This window comes from Carettochelys insculpta, chromosome 27 (assembly GCF_033958435.1).
Source record: "Carettochelys insculpta isolate YL-2023 chromosome 27, ASM3395843v1, whole genome shotgun sequence".
Taxonomy (NCBI): domain Eukaryota; kingdom Metazoa; phylum Chordata; order Testudines; family Carettochelyidae; genus Carettochelys; species Carettochelys insculpta.
Genome location: NC_134163.1, coordinates 6,036,762 through 6,060,446, shown reverse-complemented (window position 1 = coordinate 6,060,446; position 23,685 = coordinate 6,036,762). Strand labels below are relative to the sequence as shown.

Here is a 23,685-nt window from a genome sequence, read left to right as displayed (position 1 = left end):
AGAGTTAATTAAGAAGAATTGGATGTCTGTGTGGATAACATGTATTTACATCTGCCAGGGTAATAAAACTTAACCAGTCTGAGGCTGCAGGACAGAAACTCATCACTGTCTAGGGGCAGGAGGGAATTATTGCACTTGGGAAGGGTATTACAGTCTGGGCTACCAGCCCCAGAGAACTCAAGGAAAGAGGGCAGTACTGTTAAAATGTATTGCCATCTCAGGAGAGAAAAAGAGCTTTAGGAATATAAAGCCTTGCTGTGATCTTTATTTATTCCTTTGCTTTCTAGATTCTGGCCCTGCCAGCAGCATGACCAGTCAGGTGTCACTTGAGAGCTACCTGAACGGAAACAAGCAGCAGTTAGGTCAGTGCACAGAGATCTGGCTGGGTTGTTTGGCTTGGGGATTATGGGAGAGCACTGGCCTGGGAGCAGCAGTGAGGGACATGGGAAAGCTCCAGGTGTTCCCTGTCTCCTTGCAGTCTCTGCCCCAGGCTAGGCACAATCTTGTGCTTAGTGAGGAGCAAAGGAAAAACCAGAGCTGGGCTGCCTTTTGTGGAAGTGAACTCTTGCTCTGCTCTGGTTGCTCCAAAGGCTGCCTCTAACCAGGCCAGTGGGATAGGCCCTGCAGCCTATTCCAGTGGGTCCCAAGGTCCTGCTTCCCTGGGAAAGTCAATTGTACCCAAAGTTCCCTGGCACCCTTGTGGAGCTGCCATCAGTCCTTGTTCTGCTTCATTTCCCCATGGGCTGGACACTGCAGCCCAGAGAGAGGCTAGTGGTGTTGATGACAGCACATTGCCTGGCTGCTTTTCCAGATTTCACCTGGGAGGTGAAGGCCAATGACCGAGCCTATCACAAGCAGTTCAAGAAGAGAGTTGCCTTCTGCCTGACTAGGAAAAAGTATATGGTGAGTCACCTGGCCACATGCCTGGGCTTATTTTTTGGGTGCCCAAGTCTCCAAGATTTCCCAGCTGACAGTGGGAGCCCCTTGGCTGTGGGGTCATGGAGCTGAGCAGACAGCCCTCCACAGAGGTTGACTGGAAGTACAGCTTCTGCAAGTGCCTCATTGAGCAGGAGGAGGGTGGGACCAGACATATGCTGCTGCGTTGGCCAGTCACAGTCCAGAGCAGCATGTTGGGCCATTGACACTTCTCCTATCAGGGAGCTGCGGCTGCGTGTCTGGAGGGAGCCATGTGACTTGTAGTGGCTGATGCATGGAGTCCTTAAGGGACCTGAGAGCGATCCCCGCTAACGGAACTCTTAGCTCAAGTGAGAGGTTTGGGAGCAGAATTTTCATCCTGCTTCTTCCGAGGTGTGTGAGTTTTGCATGGTGGTTGGGTAGGGTCTGCTATGGTGGGACGTGGCTGCAGAGGTAAAATGGAAAAGCCTGCCTGTGAGATAAGAGGGGGTTGTAGGTTGTGTGACACACTGAGCATGTGTTACACATTTCCCTCTCTGCCTGGTGCTCCAAGGATGTGAGTCTGCTGCTAGGCCTGGCTCCTTAGCTCAGGCTGTAGCAGCATCTGACTGTAGCTCCAGAGGTTTAGCCGCTGGTGTCAGCAGCAATAGCAGGTGGATGGACCCCACTCCCAGAGGAAGAACGGGAGATGGGCTGATAGGCCCAGAGGCTCAAAGGTACAGTATTTAAACTCCTGATTTCCACTAGTTCCAAAGGGAGTTAGGCACCTAAGTAGCTTTGAGGGACTGGGTTGTGAAGTGTTAGGGCCTGATGCTCAGTTGCCCTGCACCTGTGCATACTGGGGGCACAGCATGGGTGCAGTTCTCCCCCTCTGACTTGGTGGGGTTTTGCATTGTTGTAAAAGATGAGGCAGAGTTGCAGAGCCCAAGGTGGAGAGAGGGGAAGGAACTCTGCTTCTGCTGTACACCCCCAGCCCTTGGTGCAGATCCTCAGCACTTTCAGGGTCCAGCAGCCCCATTGCACAGTGAATCAGGAATTTAACCTGGGAAGAAGGGGGTGCCTCGTTGGGATGGCCTTTGCCCAGTGGTGGTGGGAAACACCACTTCGTCCCAGCCCTACTTGAGGCCCAGCCCAAGAAGGCCCTGCAATGTCAGTCTTTCAAATGCTCCTTCCAGGATAATGCTATCAAGACAGCCAAATACAATGTCCTGACCTTCCTGCCGCTTAACCTCTACGAGCAGTTCCACCGCATGGCCAATCTCTACTTCCTCTTCGTCATCCTCTTGCAGGTGAGCTCTCACTTGAGGGAGGGGTGAGAGTGTTAGTCCAGCCAACATGGTGAAGAGCGAGACTCTGTTAATGAAAGAGGTGGGACCTCTTGCTTTCAGTGAGCAGGAATGAACACCTCTCCTATTAGGTTCTTCATTAGCGTCACACCAAGCTTTGCTTCATTTGATGAGTTACTTGATTCCTATGCAATGTAAAAGCTTGCTCTTGCATCCTAACAGAACGCAGCTAGGGGAAAAAATGCTTGCCCTGTCTGTTCTTCGTGGAGTTTAAACACTAAACACTTTCCTGTACATTTTGCATTTACTTTGAACTTTATTAACATGCAAATGAACTGGCCTGGCTTCCAAGTGTGGACTTGTCTGTTTTCAGCTGACACCTAAACTTTGGCCACAGCTGGCTTTTAGCTTACTAACCTCATACTCTATGTAGACAAGACCTTAGCCTTATTCTCTGTAGGGCTGTCCTAAATGGCAGGGCTTTTCAGAAATAACTTATTTCAGTGTTCTGACATTGAAATGAGTTATTTCTGAAAAGAGCATTCACACTGCAAGAGCATTTCAAAATGGAGCATTCATTCTAGAGCCCAATTTTGAAATAAGAGCAATGATGGGATGCCTCGCTGGAGGCCAGCTAAGTCATAATTATCTCTGCTTAGTAGACACTGAGTCAATTTCAAAATTGACAGGTTGGGGTTCAATGAAAGTCATTCTTTTTGGTGGAACTACTATTTTGAGTTAAATGCCCTGTTACTCCAGAATAAAAAGCTTTGCAGTGTGGATGCAAATGGTTTTCTTCCTGGAAAAAAGGGGGTTTTCTGGAAAAAAAACCTGACCCCCCAAATCAAAACAACACCTCCCCCCACAAAAAAAAAAGTGTACACAAGCCCTAAATTGATTAGGAAGACCTGTAAGCTGACCTGAAATAAGAGGCTCTTAAACCAAAATAAAAGTCTCTGTGCAGGAGTGCAATAGGAGGTGGCAGTCCAACTGGAGTCGTTGCTGCATGAAGACACAGCCAATGGTTTGATTTTCTTCTCCAAGCCTGGTCCCAGGCAGAACCAGGAAATCCAGATGCTCACCGAAAAGGGCAGCTGGGGAGGTTACCCTAACTCTTCCAGCCCTCATGAAGGTGTCGGGGCCTCGGGCTGGGGTGAAGGCTGGTACTCCACTCTCTGCCCCCGTAGTAATGTTATGTTCCTCCGCTGTCTTGCTTCCCATTTCAGACCATACCAGAAATCTCCACCCTGCCCTGGTTTGCCCTCCTGCTGCCCCTGAGCTGCCTTCTCCTCATCAGAGGCCTGCGGGACCTGATTGATGACATTGTGAGTATGCGTTTAGTTTCCAGAGCTGAAAATCCATGAAAAGGCCCAGTGCATGGCATGGTTTGCCAGACAGCCCAGGACTGAGATGCAAAGTCTTTAGGCCTCATCACCTAGCATGTATGCACAACGCCTTTGTAAAGTCAATGGGCTATGCCTGTGTATCCTCCTCCCTTTGGAGGAGGACGAGTAACTGGCTCCTTCTCTTGTTCTGGCTTCTCTGTGATTTGTCTGCTCCCTTCTCCTGTTCTTTGGAGTCCCAGCCAATGGACATGCTCCTCTTAGATCAACGGACATATTGACCAGGCCTGATTCGTCACAGCATATAGGCAGATCCATTGTGCATGCCTTGTGTCACCCTGCCTGAACGGGCTCAATACCACTATTCCCTCTAATTTTTTCCATCCATGTGTGTAATAAATTTTGTTCTGAGTGATGAAGCACATGTGGATGGGCACCACCATTAGAAACACATGCTGACAGTTGGGTGGCCGCCCAAGAGCTCAGTTTACAGGGAGCACAGTCCACGACCACGAGTGCCTGGCTCAGGGCAGTCTGTCAGAAACAGGACAGTCCCTCTAGAATTAGATTTTGCCAAACCAGTGCCAAGTTTGAACTCTGGGGTCACTATAACAGTTTTGCCATGGAGTCACAGATAGTTCCATTCAACACTCCAGGCTATCTAGCCATCCAGGCAAAATGGACTTACTTACAAGTGGTCATTTACAGCATAAAATAGAACATTCAGGCTACGTCTACACGTGCAGCCAACATCGAAATAGCTTATTTCGATGTTGCGACATCGAAATAGTCTATTTCGATGAATAACGTCTACACGTCCTCCAGGGCCGGCAACGTCGATGTTCAACTTCGACGTTGCTCAGCCCAACATCGAAATAGGCGCAGCGAGGGAACGTCTACACGTCAAAGTAGCACACATCGAAATAGGGATGCCAGGCACAGCTGCAGACAGGGTCACAGGGCGGACTCAACAGCCAGCCGCTCCCTTAAAGGGCCCCTCCCAGACACAGTTGCACTAAACAACACAAGATACACAGAGCTGACAACTGGTTGCAGACCCTGTGCCTGCAGCATAGATCCCCAGCTGCCGCAGAAGCAGCCAGAAGCCCTGGGCTAAGAGCTGCTGCCCACGGTGACCATAGAGCCCCGCAGGGGCTGGAGAGAGAGCATCTCTCAACCCCCCAGCTGATGGCCGCCATGGAGGACCCAGCAATTTCGACGTTGCAGGACGCGGATCGTGTACACGGTCCCTACTTCGACGTTGAACGTCGAAGTAGGGCGCTATTCCTATCTCCTCATGAGGTTAGCGACTTCGACGTCTCGCCGCCTAACGTCGAAGTTAACTTCGAAATAGCGCCCGATGCGTATAGACGCGACGGGCGCTATTTCAAAGTTGGTGCTGCTACTTCGAAGTAGCGTGCACGTGTAGACGCAGCTTCAGGTTGCTTCCAGTCTCAAGAGACCCATCACTTACTCCAGATCGATTGGTACCCCAGCTCTCATACCTGTAGCCAGCCCTGTAATCTACTATCTAAAGGTTTATTAAGTAAGAAAAAGAAAGAAGAGAGTTATTTACAGGTGAAAGTGAGCGAATGTGCACCAATGAGTTGCTATCTAACGTGACAGCTGTAGTGATCTGTCACTTCAAAGTGTCTTCCAAGGATGGACTCGGGGGTTATCCCTGGGGATCTCTGGCTTCAGTTTGTGCTGTTAGCTCAGTAAACATTCAAACAGCAAAGAGATTGAAAATGTCCTTGTGTCTTTGTTTTATTTCCATCATCCAGCCTCCAAGTCTGTAGGACTAGCTTCCTTGGACTTGCTGTTACCAAGGCATAACAGAGCTATTCATCAACCCTTTGTATTTTGATATTCCTTGACGGATCATCTCATTTTGATAGTTCTTCTGGCTGCCAGGATAGGGGTGGACGTGAACACTCTTCCCATGTGGGCTCACAAATCTAGAGAAAAGCTTTTCAAAGATATAAAGCAAAAGGTACATATTTCCTTGCAGCCTGGAGTACAGCCATTGCAAATAAGCTTATTGCACGCAGCAATTTAGGAACATTCAATAGAATCGTAATAATCAATACATAGTTACAAGATTAATATTTATTTTGCACAACACTAATACCTACATGAGCTGGCCTGGCCTCCAGCTATGACTTTGTCAGTTCTTAGCTAATGCCTGCTTGCTGTCTGGGCAAGAAGCAATATTTGGCCTAGCACTGGTACCTTTTGCCATGGGGTTGGAATTCCTGGACAAAGCCCTCACCTATCAGGAAAGGTCTCTTGTGGCCCTGGTGAACCTGGACGCACACTGTAGCCTGTCCCTGTCTTTTCTCCTTTTTTGGCAGGCCCGACACCGGAGTGACTGGGTGATCAACAGCAGGCCCTGTGAAATCTTGGTTGGGAAAAGGTTAGGGGCCTCACTTTCTATAACCACATTCTCCCCCAACACGTGTTTGAAGATGGGGAGGAGCCTGGTGGCTCCATGCCACAGTCTGAGCTTACAGGGTTCCCCCAGTTTAGCAGGTGCGCTCAGAGAAGTGGTGGTGTTGTGGCTCCCCCACACAGACACACCTCCCCACAACCTGGGGCAGATCTCCTTTGCTCCATCCTTGGGATTCCAGTCCCAGCCCAGTCCTCATCCCAATCCCAGCCCAGCTGGGATGTGGAACTGAGAGGCCCTTGCTCCATATGCTGCCTCCCCCTGTTCTAAGGGAGAATTTCCGTTCCTGGGAAGAGCACACAGAGAGTTAGATGCCTAAAAGGGGGATACTGCTGAGAGACAGCCCAGCTTGAAGTTGCTCTTTCCTGGAGGAGGTAGGGTGCAGAAGTGACAGAAATGTCCCATCTGAACACAGGTCATTAAAGGCCAAATGTCGCTGCCTTTGATGGCTGCCTGGTAGGCATTGGTGGGTCTCATGATACTTCCCTGTAGCCAGGTATCCTTATCACTTCCCCACCCCGCCCCCTCCCCCTCACACACCCTGCCCCAGTTCAGCAAGTTTTGAATGGACCACAGAGACTGAAATCTGCTAGAGGTCAGGTTGAGGTGCAGGGGCTGGGGAGGTGGTAGTGAGACTTGCTCATTTGCTGCCCCAGCCTGGTGGAAAGAGGCCTCCAGGATGGTCACCTCAGTGTGTTTCAGCAGCACTGGCCCTCTGAGATGCTTATTCTTCTCCCACAGCTTTTGCTCGCAGAAATGGCGAGACATCTGTGTTGGGGACATTGTCCGCCTGCGCAAGGACAGTATCGTCCCGGTGAGTTCGGCCGCTTGTGGTAGGCCAGGCCCTTCGTGTCTGACTAGGCCCCTATCCTTGAGGCCATGCACTGGGGAATGGGGATGAGAGGGCCTCATAAAGAAAGTCTCTCTGAGGTTGTGTCTCTTTTGCTTGCTTATAAAGGCCGACCTGCTCTTGCTGTCCAGCTCGGAGCCCAGCAGCCTGTGCTATGTGGAGACGGCAGATATTGACGGGTAAGGAGGCTGAGGGACCACAGCCACCAGTTGGGGATCAGAGACACCATAGCCAGCATCCTGAGGCCTCTGTATTCGGGATTCCAGCTGGAGACATCGTGGGTTTCAGAGGTGATGGGTGCCTGTGTGAGTGGGTGCTTAGCACGTCTGAAAAGCAGATGCCCAGGGATTCTGAAGTGGGGCACTCAAAATTCCAAAATGGGGGTTTCTTGCATCTGCAAGACGGGTTACAAGTTCCACCAGCTCCCTCCTGCTTTCTCCCAGCTAAGCAGGGACCATGTCTCCTCCCCCCAACTCTTTGTGCATCTCTTTCCTCTAGCTGGGGAAGGGGAATGGGCCTGACCCAAGCAAGGCACAGTCTGGGGAGTAGGAGCCACATAGAAGCAGGGGACTGGAGAAAAGCCTCAGGAGCTGTGTGTAGAGCTGCACATGGAACCGGCCCTGTCTGTCAGATGTTACAGCTAGCTGGTGGGGGCCTCCGTTGGCCCTACGGAGCAGGGAGCAGGGACGGCTGGGCAGGGAGCCAGAGCAGAGGGGCCCCAGTGAGAGACACTAACCGAGCCTGGCTTAGAAATCTGCAAAGTCCTGTTTGCTGGACTGGACGCTGGGCTGGAGAGGGCCTCCAAGGCCTAGGGCTGACCAGCTCTGACTCACGATGGGGCTGCCTGGGGCCCAAACAGGACTGGCTGTTGCTCATTGTGACTGTAACTGTGTAAGCCTCTATATCATGGGCATCTGCAGTCTTCCCCATCAAACCTGCCCTTCAGCCCTGTGTCTGAGCCCTTTGTGGGACCCCCCTACCTAACACTGCTTCAGCACCCTTAGCTCTTCCTGTGGTGCATGTGCCTGGCACACTCCTGGCAGCTGAGGCTTTGGGTAGCACGTAACTCCTGTAATTCCAGGGCCCAAACGGGAATGAGCTGGGTGAGATCCTCTTTGTGCCACAGGCTGCCTGCATGACTTTGGGCAAATCATGTTGTCTTTCTGGGCCTCAATTTCCCTGTCTATAAAATGGGAATACCAGTCCTTGCTCTCCCTCTCTTGGTCTGTCTGGTGTATATAGAGTAAGTTTTTTGGGGCAAGCACTGTCTCTCACTATGTACCTGAGAAGCACCCAGCCCTACAGGGCTTGATCTCAACAGGGGCTTTTAGGTGCTACCATAATGCACATACCTTGTAATAATTACAAATACCCCCTCACTACATGCTACTCCAGCCCTGGGGTGCAATAAGGCAGTGGTTCTTAACCAGGGTATCTGTGCCCATGGAGGTCCGCCGCGGTCTTCTAATGGGTACATTAATGCATATTTGTCTAGTTTTACAACAGACCACATAAAAAGCGCTTGCAAAGTCACTAGAAACCAAAATTTCATCCAGACAATGACTCTGTACTGCTCTCTGTACTGCACACTGAAATAACAGTACAGTATTCATATTCCACTTAATTCATTTTATAAGGAAAAATGAGAAAATTGCAATTTTACACTAATAGTGTGCAGGAACACGGCTGCATTTGCAGAGGGTTGGTGTGTGTCCGTATCAGCAAAAACAAAGAGTCCTGTGGTACCGAGAAGACTATTTAATACATTTCTTAATAAATTTAGTGAATATAACAAATCTAATAATGGTGTTAGGCTTTAAGATGCCCTAGGCCTTCTTGTTGTTTTTGCTGTATTTTTATGTCTGATTTTGTAAGCAAGTAGTTTTTCTGAGGTGAAATTTGGGGTACATGAGGCAAACCAGCCTCCTCCAAGAGGCCTGCTTGGCTGTAAAGATCATTAGCCCCTGCAATAGGCAAATGACCCTCACCTCCCCCACCGTGTTGCTTTTCATAGAATACTAGAACTGGAAGAAACCTCGAGAGGTCATTGAGTCCAGTCCCTTGTACTCACAGCAAGACCAGGCGCCATCTAGACCAGACAGATGTTTATCTAACCTTCTCTTAAAAATCTCCAGTGGTGGAGATTCCACAACCTCACTGGGCAATTTATTCCAGTGTTTAGCCCCCCTGCCAGTTAGGAAGTTTTTTCTAATGTCCAACCTTAGCCTCTCTTGCTGCAATTTGAGCCCATTTTCCTGTCCTATCACAAGAGGTTAATTTTTCTCCCTCCTCTTTGTACCACCTTTTGATCTACTTGAAAACTGTTATCATGTCCCCTCCCAGTCTTCTCTTTTCCAGACTAAACAAACCCAGTTATTTCAATCTTCCCTTAAGTCATGTTTTCTAGAGCTTTAATAATTTTTGCTGCTCTTTTTGGGACCATTTCCAATTTGTCCACATCTTTCCTGAAATGTGGCACCCAGAACTGGACAAAGGATTCCAGTTGAGGCCTAATCAGTGCAGAGTGGAGTGAAAGAATGACTTCTTGTGTCTTTCTCACAACACTTCTGTGGACACATCCCAGAATGGTGTTTGCTTTTTTTTCACAAGTGTCACTCTGTTAACTCATATTTAACATGTGATCCACTGTGATGCCCTCAATTGTTTTCCTCGAGCTCGTTTGCAGATCTGTTCTCCTTTTCAGGGAAACCAACCTGAAGTTCAGACAGGCCCTTCTGGTGACGCACAAGGAGCTGGTGAGCGAGGCAAGCATGGCTGCCTTTGATGGTGAGTACCCTGCAGGAGCAAGGACTCGTCATTCCACAGCAACAGAAAGGCTCAGGCATCAGAGCATGAAGCTCCCCTGGCACTATGGAACTGTGGACAGTAAGAGCAAAACTCAACCATGTAGGATACAGAATCTTTTCTGCAGCTGATCTGAGACCATGTGATGAACTCCCCTGGGGACTAAGGGCCTACCACAGACCTGCTGCCCACCTCGCCTGCTCCAAAATAAACCCAGAGCAACGGGGATATTTATTTAAATGAAAATGAAACACTCTGCTGCATGTGCATCTTCCCCAGTGCAGGGAGCAAAAGCCAAACAACAAGTGATCACGGGCAAGTGCCGGGCAAGATGCATGGCTGGAAGGGGCTCACATGCTACGGAGATAAGCGCAGTACAAAAACCTCAGTAGACTAGAGCAGAGAAACAGCAGAGCCCTCCTGGGAGCTGATATCACTGCTCTCAGCCCATGTACAGCAAGGAAACTGCTGGGGAGGCCAGATTCACACCTCATTGTGCCAGGAGAGCCAGGGTGGGGCTGGAGGGGCAAGGCAGTGTTCCCATGCCGGCTTGGCCTCTGCAGGGGGTAAATAGTGCATCCTTTGTCTATGTTCGCCACCAGCCCACACAGGTCAGCTCTGCCCACCTGGGCTCCCCCTGGCTGCCTGCAGGCTCCTCCCAGCTGAGTTGCTTTCAGAGGCTGTGCTAGAGGGGGTCTGGAGGGGATCAGGGAGATAGCCAGAAGGGGCATTGTAATGTGTACAGTTGATATAACATTCCCACACCTCTAGTGGGCCTTCTACACCTTGGGCTGCTCTGCCAGGGTCCTGGCCCTGGGGTGAATTTACAACAGTGGAACTGAGATCAGACCCTGACTCCAACCTGTTATATTGTGTACTGGGGTAAAAACAAACAACCCCTGCCTGTGCCGCCACTTCTCTCTTCCCACCTGCACTTAGGTCTGCATTTTTAAGGGTCATCCTCAGCCCTGTCTTCATCTCCTTGCCCACAGCATCACCAAGAAGCCATCAATGGCTTATGAAGGTCAGGGCTCCCACGGTTCTATTCCCAGCTGTCCCACACCTGGGCTGGACAAAGCACTGCCCATTTGATCATGCTGGGCCTCAGTGGGCCAATGGGATAAAGCCACGGTTCTGCAGATGAAGGGTTTAATGTCTGACTCAGTGTTTTGATGCCTAGGGTCTGCCATTATTGCTTCCCTGTGAGGTTACCGGGCCAGCTCCTCCTTCTGTTGTCCAGCTCTTCCCTTGATCTGCCTCAGGACACAGTGTGCTCTGGCAAACTCAGGGCAAACACTTTTCCTCCCTGGCTGGACTCTCTTCCACAGAAGCCTTATCAGGCAGATGGGGTGGGTGGGAGAAGGGTGCCTCCTCAGCAAGCCCAGGGGTGACTCAGGCTGTCCTCACTGTTTGGCTCCCAGGGAAAGTGACCTGCGAGGAGCCCAACAGCCGCATGCACAGCTTCATTGGCACGCTGGAGTGGAGAGGGGAGAAATACTCGCTGGACGGTGAGAAGATCTTGCTGCGGGGCTGCAGGATACGCAACACAGAGACCTGCTACGGTCTCGTTATCTACGCCGGTGAGTGCCAGCAGGGCTGCCCCCAGCTCTGCCCCTCCCCCACCCACCCAGCACCAGCAGGGGGCAGAGACCCAATGGGCCTGATCCCCAGCTGGGGTAAATCAGCCATGGTGCTGTTGAAATCAATGCAGCATAGTTCCCTTGAAGGTAATGGGAGCTGTGCTGTTTTACACCAGTTGAGGGTATGGCCCAGAAGGCCAAATGGACGTGTGGGGCTGCTGTTGGCAGACAGTGTGTGACGCAGCTGTAGCCAGTGTTTCCCGTAAGCCAAACACTTGGGGAGCTGCCCGGAAGAGATTCAGGTGCCGAGCTGATTAGCCGAGCACCCACAGCCTCCCCCAGAGGGAAGCCTATGTTTCTACTGGTGGTGCACATCTGCACATGCCTCTGATGCTTTCAAAATAAGAGTGACAGTAGCCAGAGCTTTGGGCCTCTTTGAATTGCTGTGGCAGCGCTGCTGCTTGTGCCTGGACAGGGTGGGGCCAGCGCCATGGTCTCAGCCAAGCTGAGGGCTGAATGCCCTAGGTCCTGCCCCTTCCACCATTGGTACCACCCCTTTCAGAGGTGAAGTTGGCCCCTCTCCTGCCTTACCCTGGGGCCTGTAATGCCACTCGGTGCTACTGTTTGCCTGGCTTCCTATGAAGCCTCAACAGTAAACTATGGCTGGAGGGAGGGGATACTGGGAATGTTTATGCAATTTTTCCCATCCATATGCAGAATAAATTTTGTTATGTGCTCCAAGGCATGTGCAGATGTGCACCACCAGTCGAAACACAGGCTGTGGGTGCTCTGCTTATCAGCTGAGTGGCAATAGATTCTCTCATGAATGGTCGCCCAAGCACTCAGCTTACAGGCAACACTGGATACTGGACAAGCGTAGCCTCTGTTTTAACCCATCAGCAAAACTGTACTCCTTTTCCCAAGGTGTCAGCCCTGATTGCAGCCCGGTTCACCAATCACACATGTGTATGGCTTCTGTACATACCTCGGAGTCGTCAGACGATTGCAAAATATTTTCCAGACCTGTCAGACATTCCTTCCCTGGTGCCTGTACTGCAGATTGGTGGTAGTTCTTGTAACAAGAGTAACTGTGGGTGCTGTTTTGATTCATTGGAGCAGCATTACTGGTCATGCAACCAACAGCTGCACAGGGTTACTCTTTAGATCTGGGGGGGCCAGCCAGTTAGAGACAAAGAGCCAAAATATCTGTCGATAGACTGTAAAGAGCCACATATTATATATTTATTTTTATCTATTTATAAGTTTATCTCTCTATAGATATGTTATTAGCTATATATAATATAGATAGATATTGATATATGTCATAGATAGATAGACAAAACAAATATCTAATACATGGCTAAATGCCCCCCTCCTCCCACAGAGCCAGGTGCTCACAGCTCCCTGCTTTTGCCTAAGTCCCTTCCTCTCCTCCAGAACCAGGCATGCCCAGCTCCCCACTCTAACCCAGCCTTTGCTGTCTCTCTCTTAAGTTTGGCATGAGAACAGTTCTGATCATTGGCCAGTATTTGCTGCTGGTGACCTCAGAAGCAAGTGATTTCTACTTATGTAAACCATGCCACTGGGATGGGCATGCTAGAAATGCTGTTGATACCTGGGGCCAGATTCTTGTTTACATGAAGGCCCCTTTGCACCACTCTGGCAGCAAGGAAGGCATAAATTACACTTCTGTTCCTGGCAAGTTGTGCCACAGCCCTTGAATCACAATGTTCAGCCATACATGTGCAAGTAACACTTCTGGAGTTCCCTGCTCTCTGATGGTTGTACAAAAGGGCTAAACATAATTATATGGGGAAACTGTGTTATACTGAAAAGTACTGCACAGGATCTCTTCGGGGGGGCTATGTCTACACGTGTCCCAAACTTCGAAAGGGCCACGCAAATAGCCATTTCGAAGTTTACTAATGAAGCGCTGACATGCATATTCAGCGCTTCATTAGCATGTGGGCGGCTGCGGCACTTTGAAATTGACGCGGCTCGCCGCCACGCGGCTCATCCTGACGGGGCTCCTTTTCGAAAGGATGCCGCCTACTTCGAAGTCCCCTTATTCCCATGAGCTGATGGGAATAAGGGGACTTCAAAGTAGGCGGGGTCCTTTCGAAAATGAGCCCCGTCTGGACTAGCCGCACGGTGGCGAGCCGCGTCAATTTCAAAGTGCCGCGGCAGCCCGCATGCTAATGAAGCGCTGAATATGCATTTCAGTGCTTCATTAGTAAACTTCGAAATGGCCATTTGCGTGGCCATTTCGAAGTTTGGGACACGTGTAGATACGGCTGGGGAAAGGCAAAATGCCACATTTATTGGTAATACACATATAGCAATCAACACTTATATATCCCATTCCCATTCTCACACACACACACACACACACACACACACACAAGCACCCCCTCTCAGGCAGGTTGCCAAAAATTAGCCTTCTCATGCATATGCATAATCTGGGAGAGCAGTTTTAAGAATATGCATTTAGCACCTTCTTCTGGGTGGTGCTTACAAAGGCAGGCGCTTGCTGGTGACTCCCAAGGTGTCCATGTGGCCAGTCTTCTTTCAATGGGCCCACTTCACAGGTTCCATTGTTCTTCTCACTGGTCTTGGATCTACCTTCTCCATACCTGGAGGTGCATGTCTTCCACACCTTTCCATTCACACCTCATTCACTCAACAGGGCAATCAATTAAGCAATCCAAAAAGAAAGGGTACAGAGAGTTTTGTCTTTACCTTACCTACTTCTAGGAACTGTTCTACAAAATAGAACTAAATTTCTATAGAACAGGACTTAATACAGTGATACATAAAATGACTTGACAATATTTAAAAACTCCAATAAGAAGATAGTTAAAACAGAGATGTGTCTACAACTGAGACACATAGGTGACTTGAATGGCTCAAGATCACACAGTAAGTCAGTGGCAAAGCTGGGAATGGAACCTAGAAGAACCTGGATCTAATCACTATGGGAGGTTGGTAAGAGCTTCCCTGGAATAAGTTCCTGTGCTGACACCTGCAGGGGGGACCATGTGTCAGACATTTCCCCCAGACTGGAGAGCAGAGAGGGTGTGATGCAGTCAGTGTGATCCTCCAACAGCTGAACAAATTGCCAGGGATACATGCTTTATTTTCCTTTCTAAAATGTGTCTTACCCAGGATTTGATTCCAAAATTATGAAAAACTGCGGGAAGATCAAGATGAAGAAAACCAAGCTGGACCACTTGATGGACAAACTGGTGATCCTCGTAAGTTCATCTCTTCCACAAGGAATGGGCTTGCCAGCTGAGCTGTCACTGCCTGCCTGCACACTCCCCTGAGTCCAAGATGTAGCTCATGTCTGGTCCAGCATAGAGTGAAAGGCAGGGCTGGAGGCTGCTGTTGGGATCTTTTATCATGTGAGGAGGAGGAGGCAAGATCAGAACCAGGTCGGTCATTACCATCTGAAAGCTGATGGGTGAGATGAGTTGGGTTCTTCTCAGTCCGGGTCCTAGGGCCTGAACATGAGCTTCTATCAAGGCACCACGGCAACTAGTGTTACTCTACTTGCTGGCTGCTTCAGCAGAGGGGTTGAAGGCAGAGGCAGACCTCCCCTCTCCTCTAAAGATAGAGCCTCCAGTCTCCACTGACACAGCAGTCAGGGCGGTTGGGATGCTTGCTTGCTGCTGTACCTGTTCTGCAGGGAACCATAGAATCATAGACTCCTAGGGTTGGAAGGGACCTCAGGAGGTCATTGAGTCCAGCCCCCTGCCCAAAGCAGGACCAACCCCAACTAAATAGTCTCAGCCAGGACTTTGCCAATCTGGGACTTAAAAATCTCTAGGGATGGAGATTCCACCACCTGTCTAGGTAACACACTGCAGTGTTTTCACCTGCCTCCTAGTGAAATAGTTTTTCCTAATATCCAACCTAGATCTCCCTCACTGTAACTTAAGACCATTGCTCCTTGTTCTGCCATCTGTCACTACTCAGAACAGCCTCTCTCCATCGTCTTTAGAGCCCCTCTTCAGGAAGCTGAAGGCTGCTATCAAATCGCCCCTCACTCTCCCCTTCTTCAAACTAAATTAAGAACAGGTTAGATAAATGTGTATCAGGGATGGTCTAGACAGTATTTGGTCCTGCCATGAGGGCAGGAGGCTGGACTCGATGACCTCTCAAGGTCCTTTCCAGTCCTAGGATTCTATGATTCTATGAAATAATCCCAAATTATTTTTGCTGCCCTCCGCTGGACCCTCTCCAATACATCCATATTGTTTCTGTACTGGGGTGGGGGTGGGGACAGAACTGGACTCAATAGTCCAGATATTGCCTCACCAGTATCGAGTAGAGGGGAATAATAACTTCTCTAGATCTGCTGGAAATGCTTCTCCAAATGCACCCCAATATGCCATTAGCCTTCTTGACTACAAAAGCACAGTGTCGACTCATATCCAGCCTCTCAGTCACTGTAGTCTCCATGTCCTTTTCTGCTGCACTGTTACTTATCAGTATCTTCCCAGGGGGAGGATTTCATTCTCAACGGCTGTCAGACTGGCTTTTTCCCCAAGGTCCATCCCCGTCCCTGTCCTGGTGGGCGCTGCCCACCCACTCAGCTACCAAAGAGACCTGCCCTTAACACAGCACTGGAGTTTAAATTAAATAAGACAACCAGATCTTAATCAAGTGTAGATCGCCCTTGCTCCATTGAAGTCAAGGGGGACGGATTGTTGGTGGAAATTGAAGGACAACTACAACAACTGGGGTACTCCTGGAGCCAGCTAAAAGTTTTGTCCTGAGACAGAGTGAAGTGGAGAACACTCATATGTGATCTATGCTCCATGCCGAGTACAAGGGTTAAGTAGTAGTGGTAGTAGGAAATCAGCCGTAGCTTCCCTGGGGAGCTGTGCTGGCAAACATCAGCTGAGGATCTGGCTTGAAGAGCTCATCCTCACGTTCCTTTGGTCCTCAGTTGAGAGCCAAAGAAAGGCCCTAGTCCGGGCTGGTGACAAACTTTGCTGGACCTAGGCAAGGTGGGTGGGGCTTGGCTCCAGGCCCCTGGAAGGGGCGGGGCCTTAGCAGGACTAGAAGCCACCCAGCCCTCAGCACTGCCTGCCCAAGACCATGCTGTGCAGAGCTCTGGTGGTGATTTAAAGGGGTAGCAACCAGCACCCCCAGGCCCTTTTAAATTACCAAGCCCAGGGTCAACACTGCCCTTCCCACCCCAGCTGGCAGCCCTGGACCTGGTCTGTCTATAGATTCTGATTTAAAGACTAATGCTCTTCCTGCTGTGCAGACCCATGGCAGAGGGGGAAGCTGCAGACAGGTGAATGTGTTGCTAGGACTTTGGTGTTGCTGCTACTGTACTGGGAACTACAAATGAGGTAGCAGCAGCTTGCCAAGCTCCTGCTTGCAGGTGCTTTGTAACTTGCCAACCAGATGACCCATCAGGTCTATTTACATCAACATTCAGAACAACAAATATTCCTCCTGGGTGGCTGGTGAGGTACCAGCTACCCTGGGGGACTTGTCATGTGTTTACTGCGGAGCACGGGTGGCAATGCCTCCCCAGGGTCTTAGTGCTCAGCTACTCCACTTTCCTATTCCTGTCCTGGCAGTTCCTGCAGGCTCCCACAGCAGGCTGTTGCAACCTGTTGAGTCTTCCTCGTTCCCCCCAGTGGATATATTAACATAAAGTGAAAAGCCTTCCAGTTTGCCGGACCTATTAGCTTAACATTGAACCTGTATCAGAGGGGGAGCCGTGTTAGTCTGTATCTGCAAAAACAACCAGAAGTCCTGTGTCGCCTTATAGACTAATAGATTTTTTTGGAGCATAAGCTTTCATGGGCAAAGACCCACTTTGTCAGATATCCACAAAAGTTTATGCTCCAGAAAATCTGTTAGTCTACAAGGTGACACAGGACTTCTCACTGAACCTGTGAAAGAGTCATTAAGTAGCAATGATGCCATTTAATAGGCATATGCCAATCTGGAGGTATATACTGTCATTTTCTGAATTTACTGACAAAAACAGTTGCCCATTCCTGTAATAAGTGAAAATTTGCTTTGAAAATTTCATTAGTTTGTTGCTGAAGATTATAAAAATCACATCTCAAAAACCCATGCATAGATTTTTAGGTGTGCAATCTGAGCATTCATCTTTAGCCTTAAATGCTTGGATCCTCAGACATGCAGTTTTTAAAATAAATTCTTCAAAAGACCTCCCTTATCAAAGTACGCATTTTAATTACTACAGTACAAAAACTTGCTGCCAAAGTCCTCCTGTCTGTCCCTGCTCTCCTTTTGCCCCTCAGTTGAAGAGATCCCTTAAAAGGGACATCCTTTTTCTTCCAGATAGCTGGACAAATTAGTTCCTTTACTTCTGACTATTTGATGAAATAGTTTTAAGAGAACCCTCCACCAAAATTAGTACCTTAGTTATGGTACCTTAGTTCCTTTGTTATGCCTAAAATCTTTAGAAAGTTATTTTAATCTAAAAATATGATGAAATGTCATAACAATGTATATTGTTATGGAGATCACACAAAATAAATTCATGTTCCCCTTTTCTAAAAGCAATGAGCTTTGTTATGAACACACTAAATGGCTTTGATTAATTTAGAATAACGTCTTTGTTTCAGTGAGTTAAGTATGTAGTAATCTGGAATGATTAGTTCATGAAGGCTAAAGAGAACATTTAAAATATGAAATCAGCTTAGAGATGCTGTTTAAGAAAGTGACAGAGACATAGCCACGTTAGTCTGTATTCTATCAAAACAAAAAAGCAGTCATGTAGCACTTTAATAAAATAATTTATTAGGTGATGAGCTTTCGTGGGACAGACCCACTTCTTATCTGACCCACTTCTTATCGTGGGTCTGTCCCACGAAAGCTCATCACCTAATAAATTGTTTTGTTACTCTTTAAAGTGCTGCATGACTGTTTTTTTGTTTAAGAAAATGTAAAACAGAGAAGAGCTGCCTTATGTATTAAATAATATTTAATGTTGTATTCAGCAGGATAGCTGACTTGCCCTTAGTTACCAAATTTTTGCAAATAAATCTCTGACTAATTTCAGAGTACAGAAAAAAGCCTGTGACTGACCTTTTATACCCAGATTCAGTGCTTTTAATTAGGTACCTTCTGCATGTCCAGACTTCGTGATCTGGTATGCAGTAGAAAGAATCCTAGAAAATAGAGCAAGAAATTTTAGAAGAGTGTGGGTTTTTTTCACATGTCATTTGCTACATTTGGTCCAGGTATTTGGCTGGAAGGGGTAAGCAGGGGCAGGGAGAGAAGACAAGAGGGAGACAGTGGGGAGGGGCGGTGCTTGGGCAGAATGGGGGTGGTGCCTGGGTGATGTGGGGTGGAGCCACAGGCTGAGATTGCTTCCCCAATCAGAAGCTTCACCCACTGCCAATCCCTGGAAGATAACAGGGCTACTTATAGTTCTATCTGTGCTGTTCAGCACCGTAATACATCAGAAACAGGAACTAACAGTCTTCCCTACACAGACAGCAATGAAGTGACTTGTCCCCAAGACTAGGGGGTGGGGACAGGGATGACAAAACCCAGTTCTCTGCAGTCATTGCCCAGTGCTCTAACCACAAGACCATCCTATCTCCCCTGCTTCCTGTTTGACTGAAGTCCCTATTTAAAGGCAGTGCTCTCAGTTACCTATTCCAGCTACGATGCCTTGTTGGCTCTGTTCTTCCACCTTCTGCATGGGTGGCTCTTATGCTTGCCTCTGCAGACCTTTAGGGCGGGGTTCTATGTGTGATCGTGTGGTGCTAACTTCTCCTCCTGGTTTCCTGGAGCATTGGGAGAAATGGAATATACATTAAATATGATCCTAATGGTACTTTGCCAAAGAAGCACCAGCTGCACCTACAGCAGGGGCGTGGTGTGAGTGTGGAGGGGCAGGGTTGGCCTAAGCAATCACAGCTGGGAGGGAAGTGCCTGTGAGATGTATCTGTGTTATTAGTGATGGTGTAATTATATATAATTATTTTATTTGTATTCCAGTGGCCCTGTGAAGCTCACTCACAGACTGGGGCCAGTGGGCTAGGGGCTGTGCAGACCCAGAATAAAAAAGATGATCTCTTTCCCAGAGAGCTTCCCATCTAAGACAAATAAGGCATCTGCCATGACAGAGCTCCAGAACTCACGTGGAAGGTCTTGTCCTCATGGGAACATTTGACCAGTTCCAGATATAGTTACACCAGTATAACTCTGCTGTGTCGGCACAGCGGTAAAAGAGTGGCTTATTTGGGCTCAATTTAAACCCTTTCCCAAATGACATACAGTAACCAGAAAACAGCCCTTTTATACTGGAATAAGAGTCCACAGAGAAGTTATACCAAGGGTCATGTTTTTTTGATCCTCTCATCTGGGCTTCCCGCATAGTTAATTTTCATCCAGAAATCCTATACGAAGCCCAACGACTTTAGTTAGACCAAAGCATTTCAGACTGAACTGTGCCACATGGTGAGAAAGGAAGAAACTCAGGTGCCAGCAAGGCCTAAGCCCTCCCAAAAAGTGATCCCAAAAGGTGATCCACACCCTGGGCTGCAGAGAAAGGTGAACCCCACCCCCAAAGTCACCCTGATCTGACCAGGGGTGAAATTCCTTCTTGATATGAAATCTGGCCATCAGTCTGAGTAGGCAACTAAGCTGGACACCCATCAGGCATCCAAGGATAACTCTAGTGCTTTGAATTCACACTGTAGTTTGTATCTAAGAAGGACCTATTTGCACCAATATGACTAACCAGGTTCACCGGTTTTGCCTCTCCCCAGATCTTCATGATGCTGGTCATTACATCATTCTGCCTTGCCATCGCTGCTGGGTTCTCGGCTGTGAAGTTTCACAAGGAGCACAGCTACCTCTCTGTTTTGTATGATTACACCAGTCCTGCTGAGCAGGCATTTTTCACCTTCTGGGGCTTTATGATCCTTCTGAGCATCATCATACCGATGTCCATGTACATAACGTAAGAGCCATGGGACAGAGCCTGTGCTGCTTATAAATGGCTGTTGTCTTTTATGTCCTCCTTTTGCCCTCCTGGGTCTGCCTGCCATTGGGTGCAGCGGGGACAGTTGGACCTCTGGGTTGTCTCCCTGACTCTATCAGGAGGTAGATGTGGTCTGCAGTTGTGGCCAGACTGGCCACAATAGATTGATGGTGAAGGTAATGTTTGGTCACTAAATGACAGGGTGGTGGTTCAGATGACCCGACTGTGAGCCTAAGTACAGTTAATACACAGCACCATGGACATTTAAAGAACTTCATAGAAGTTAAACCCTGCATCCTTCCCTGACCTAGTGAGGTCAGTGTTCTCAACTCCACTTTGCAGAATGGGGAAGCTGAGGCAAACAGGAGGGCAGTGACTTGCATAAGGCACCATGTGAGAATAAGCACTTTGTCTTTCTCTCCTTTGCTGAGGCCTCATATGGTAACTAGATGTTACACTGTGGAGTGTGATAGCTGGTTAGGGCTGAGGATGGGAGAGCAGGTGGGTACAGTAACTCTCCCTACTCCTCCAAACCTGACCTGAGCCTTTGTGGAGGCCAGGTCTACACTAGATCTGAAAGTCGATCTTAGATATGCAATTCAGCTATGATAATGCTGTAGCTGGAATCGATGTATCGAAGATCTATTTATCAGGCCATCCACACAGAGTATCAAATGAGAATGGAGAGTACCATGGCCCACTGTTGAGCCCTGATGGTTCAACTTAGCACATTCACACTGTCAGAGGGGTAGCCATGTTAATCTGTATCCACAAAAACAGCAAGAAGTCCCGTGGCACCTTACAGACTAACTGTTTTTTTTGGAGCATAAGCTTTCATGGGAAAAAACCCACTTCGTCATATCCGTATTAGGCGCCCTAAATCAAACCCCAGAAGATCAACCATGAACGAGTTGATCTTCCAGTAAGTATGTACATACTCTGCCTCTGGAAGAATTTGACATACTTCTCTGCCCATTACTTTGCACAGTCACTCCTGTTCACACCTCCAGATCAACTGCTGGTAGTAAGCCTCACCCTTGCTGACTGAGCTAACCTTGTTATCCCCACCCTTGCTCTGGCTTATTTATACCTGGCCCTGCAGATTTCCAAGACCAGCATCTGATGAAGTGAGTCTGTGCTCACGAACGCTCATGCTCAAAACTTTTCTGTTAGTCTATAAGGTGCCACAGGACCCTTCATTGCTGTCTCCCCTAGGAAGTAGATCACTGTTTCCGTTTGGACCAGAGGCTGGGATGACAGAAAACCTTTCTCTCACTCTATGGCTTGAGATTCTCAGCCCATCAGGGAAGACACCAGGGGTTTGACTCATCAGAAGCAGTTTCCAAACTTATGGGTCCTTAGCTCAACCTTCAGACATTTGAGGTTTGTTGTTAAGGGCCAGGTTTTTCACAGGTGCTTAGGGACAGTGTTCTGGTGCTCAGCACCTTCCTTTAGGGGCAGATTTCAAAAGCTGAGGTCCCAACCTGCTCTCAACTCAGACTGCTGAGCTCTTGTGAAAATCTCACTGTCAGTCATCTGCATTGTTCTGGATTCTAGTGGTTCAGAGCTACAAGGCAAAGAGAAATAGGGAGATGTCAGATTCCTAAATGCCCCTAATTCTGTGGCTAAAATAATCTTCATCCCTGTTGTGTTCCTTTCTCTTGGGTTTCCTAGGATGGAATTCATCTACATGGTGAACAGCTATTTTATTGATTGGGACATAGAGATGTATTACCCCGCAAAGGACACTCCAGCAAAAGCCAGGAGCACCAGCCTCAATGACCAGCTAGGCCAGATTGAATACGTCTTCTCGGACAAGACAGGCACCTTAACGCAGAACATAATGACCTTCAAGAAATGTTGCATCAATGGGATCATCTATGGTACCTCTGAGTGGAAGCAGGTTTCTGTGGTTCATGGGGGAGGTTGATCTTGAGTATCTGTGGGATACAGGACACCTGGGTTGTGTTTCTTGTCCTGCTCCAGACCTTCTGTGCAAGCAGAGCAAGTAATTTAATCCAGTTCATTAATAGGAGCAAGAGGCTTTGAGGTCCTCAGGTTCCAGATGCTGGAGAAATTCAGTTTGCTGTTATGCCAGATGTAGGTGGGCAGCTGATTTGCTGGAGCAAGAGTGTTGTCTCATTGGTTGCTCGTGCTCTTAGCTGCCTGGTGTACCTGTCACTTCAGGTGACCATAGGGTCCATGTTGGCCAGGACAAACCTTGTTTGAAACCATGTCCTGGCTGTCTCAACATTTCTGGCAAAAGAACAAGGTGCAGAGCAGTGTGCAGGGCAAGGGAGCCCCTTGTACAGGGTGCACAGGGCTTGGGTGAACAGCAGTAACACTCCTGCATGGGAAAGGACGGCCAGTTCCACCCAGAGTTGGGGGCACTTGGTAGAGCCTCACTTGTGTCTCACAGTTGAGCTTTAAGGTCTTCAGGACAGAATCTGCCTTCTCGTTCTGTGTCATGCCAAGCACAATGAGACCCTCACCCATGGCAGGGCCCTGGGGTGCTACCACAGTGCAAATTATTGCTGTGTATTATTATAGGTCATAATCCCCTGAAGAGAAGGGCAGGGGATTGTCTGTTAACATTCAGTCACAAAATGATCCACCTCCATCTCTCCCCCAGAGAGAAGAAAGCAGGGATTCATTTCAGATCCATCCTGGAAGCTGCCAGTGTGGAACAAGGGGCTGCTCTCTCTTCTGGCACAGCAGCCTTCTGTGGGCCTGGTGACACTACATTAGCAGGAGCATGATGTGTGACCTGGGTGACTGAGGGCAATCTACTTGACAGGTCGCAGGCTAGGGTGTTTATGGAAAGGAGGGAGGCTGATTAGGAGCTGAGCGGATTGATTTCCACAGGGCTTTTGAGGAATTTGAAGGAGAGTGAATAAAAATCACTTTCTGCTCACAAGTAAATCTAACTTTTGGTATCTGCAACGTCGTAATCCTTCCAGTTCTCTGGTCCTCCATAGAGTTTCCCAGAGAAAATAGGTCAGATGAGGTCTGCATTTCCAATGTTAAAAATATGCAACAAACATGGAAACAATAAAAACTTCAACCTAGGAAACAAACACACCTCTGATTTTGTCCAGTTAAAAAAACTCCAAGCCGGTCAGGCCTTCTTCATAAGGAAGCAAATAACTGGACAAAGGTGATTGATTTTTCCCTCGCAAAGTCACCTTCAAAGCCTGTGTGGAGAGGGCCTAGGGACTGGCTTTGGATCTTTTGGTCTGACATCTAGGAAGTGGAGTGTGGAGGGACTTGGTAGTGGGACACCAGAGCTGCGTCTACACGTGCACGCTACTTCGAAGTAGCGGCAGTAACTTCGAAATAGCGCCCGTCACGTCTACACGTGTTGGGCGCTATTTCGAAGTTGAAATCGACGTTAGGCGGCGAGACGTCGAAGTCGCTAACCCCATGAGGGGATGGGAATAGCGCCCTACTTCGACGTTCAAC

The 23,685-nt window shown here is 48.6% G+C and overlaps 1 protein-coding gene across 1 annotated transcript in view; it reads left to right on the top strand.

The window, feature by feature from the left end:
* The first annotated feature begins 307 nt into the window (after window positions 1–307).
* ATP8B3 (ATPase phospholipid transporting 8B3) overlaps window positions 308–23,685 on the top strand; it is a 44,086-nt gene continuing 20,708 nt past the window's right edge. Inside the window, exons 1-12 of the mRNA XM_074978130.1 lie at window positions 308–362; window positions 812–903; window positions 2,091–2,204; window positions 3,428–3,526; window positions 5,899–5,960; window positions 6,735–6,807; window positions 6,952–7,022; window positions 9,548–9,630; window positions 11,070–11,228; window positions 14,394–14,482; window positions 20,009–20,202; window positions 21,898–22,106. Of these exons, the coding sequence (XP_074834231.1) occupies window positions 308–362; window positions 812–903; window positions 2,091–2,204; window positions 3,428–3,526; window positions 5,899–5,960; window positions 6,735–6,807; window positions 6,952–7,022; window positions 9,548–9,630; window positions 11,070–11,228; window positions 14,394–14,482; window positions 20,009–20,202; window positions 21,898–22,106 (1,300 nt within the window). The remainder of the gene's footprint in view (window positions 363–811; window positions 904–2,090; window positions 2,205–3,427; window positions 3,527–5,898; window positions 5,961–6,734; window positions 6,808–6,951; window positions 7,023–9,547; window positions 9,631–11,069; window positions 11,229–14,393; window positions 14,483–20,008; window positions 20,203–21,897; window positions 22,107–23,685) is intronic.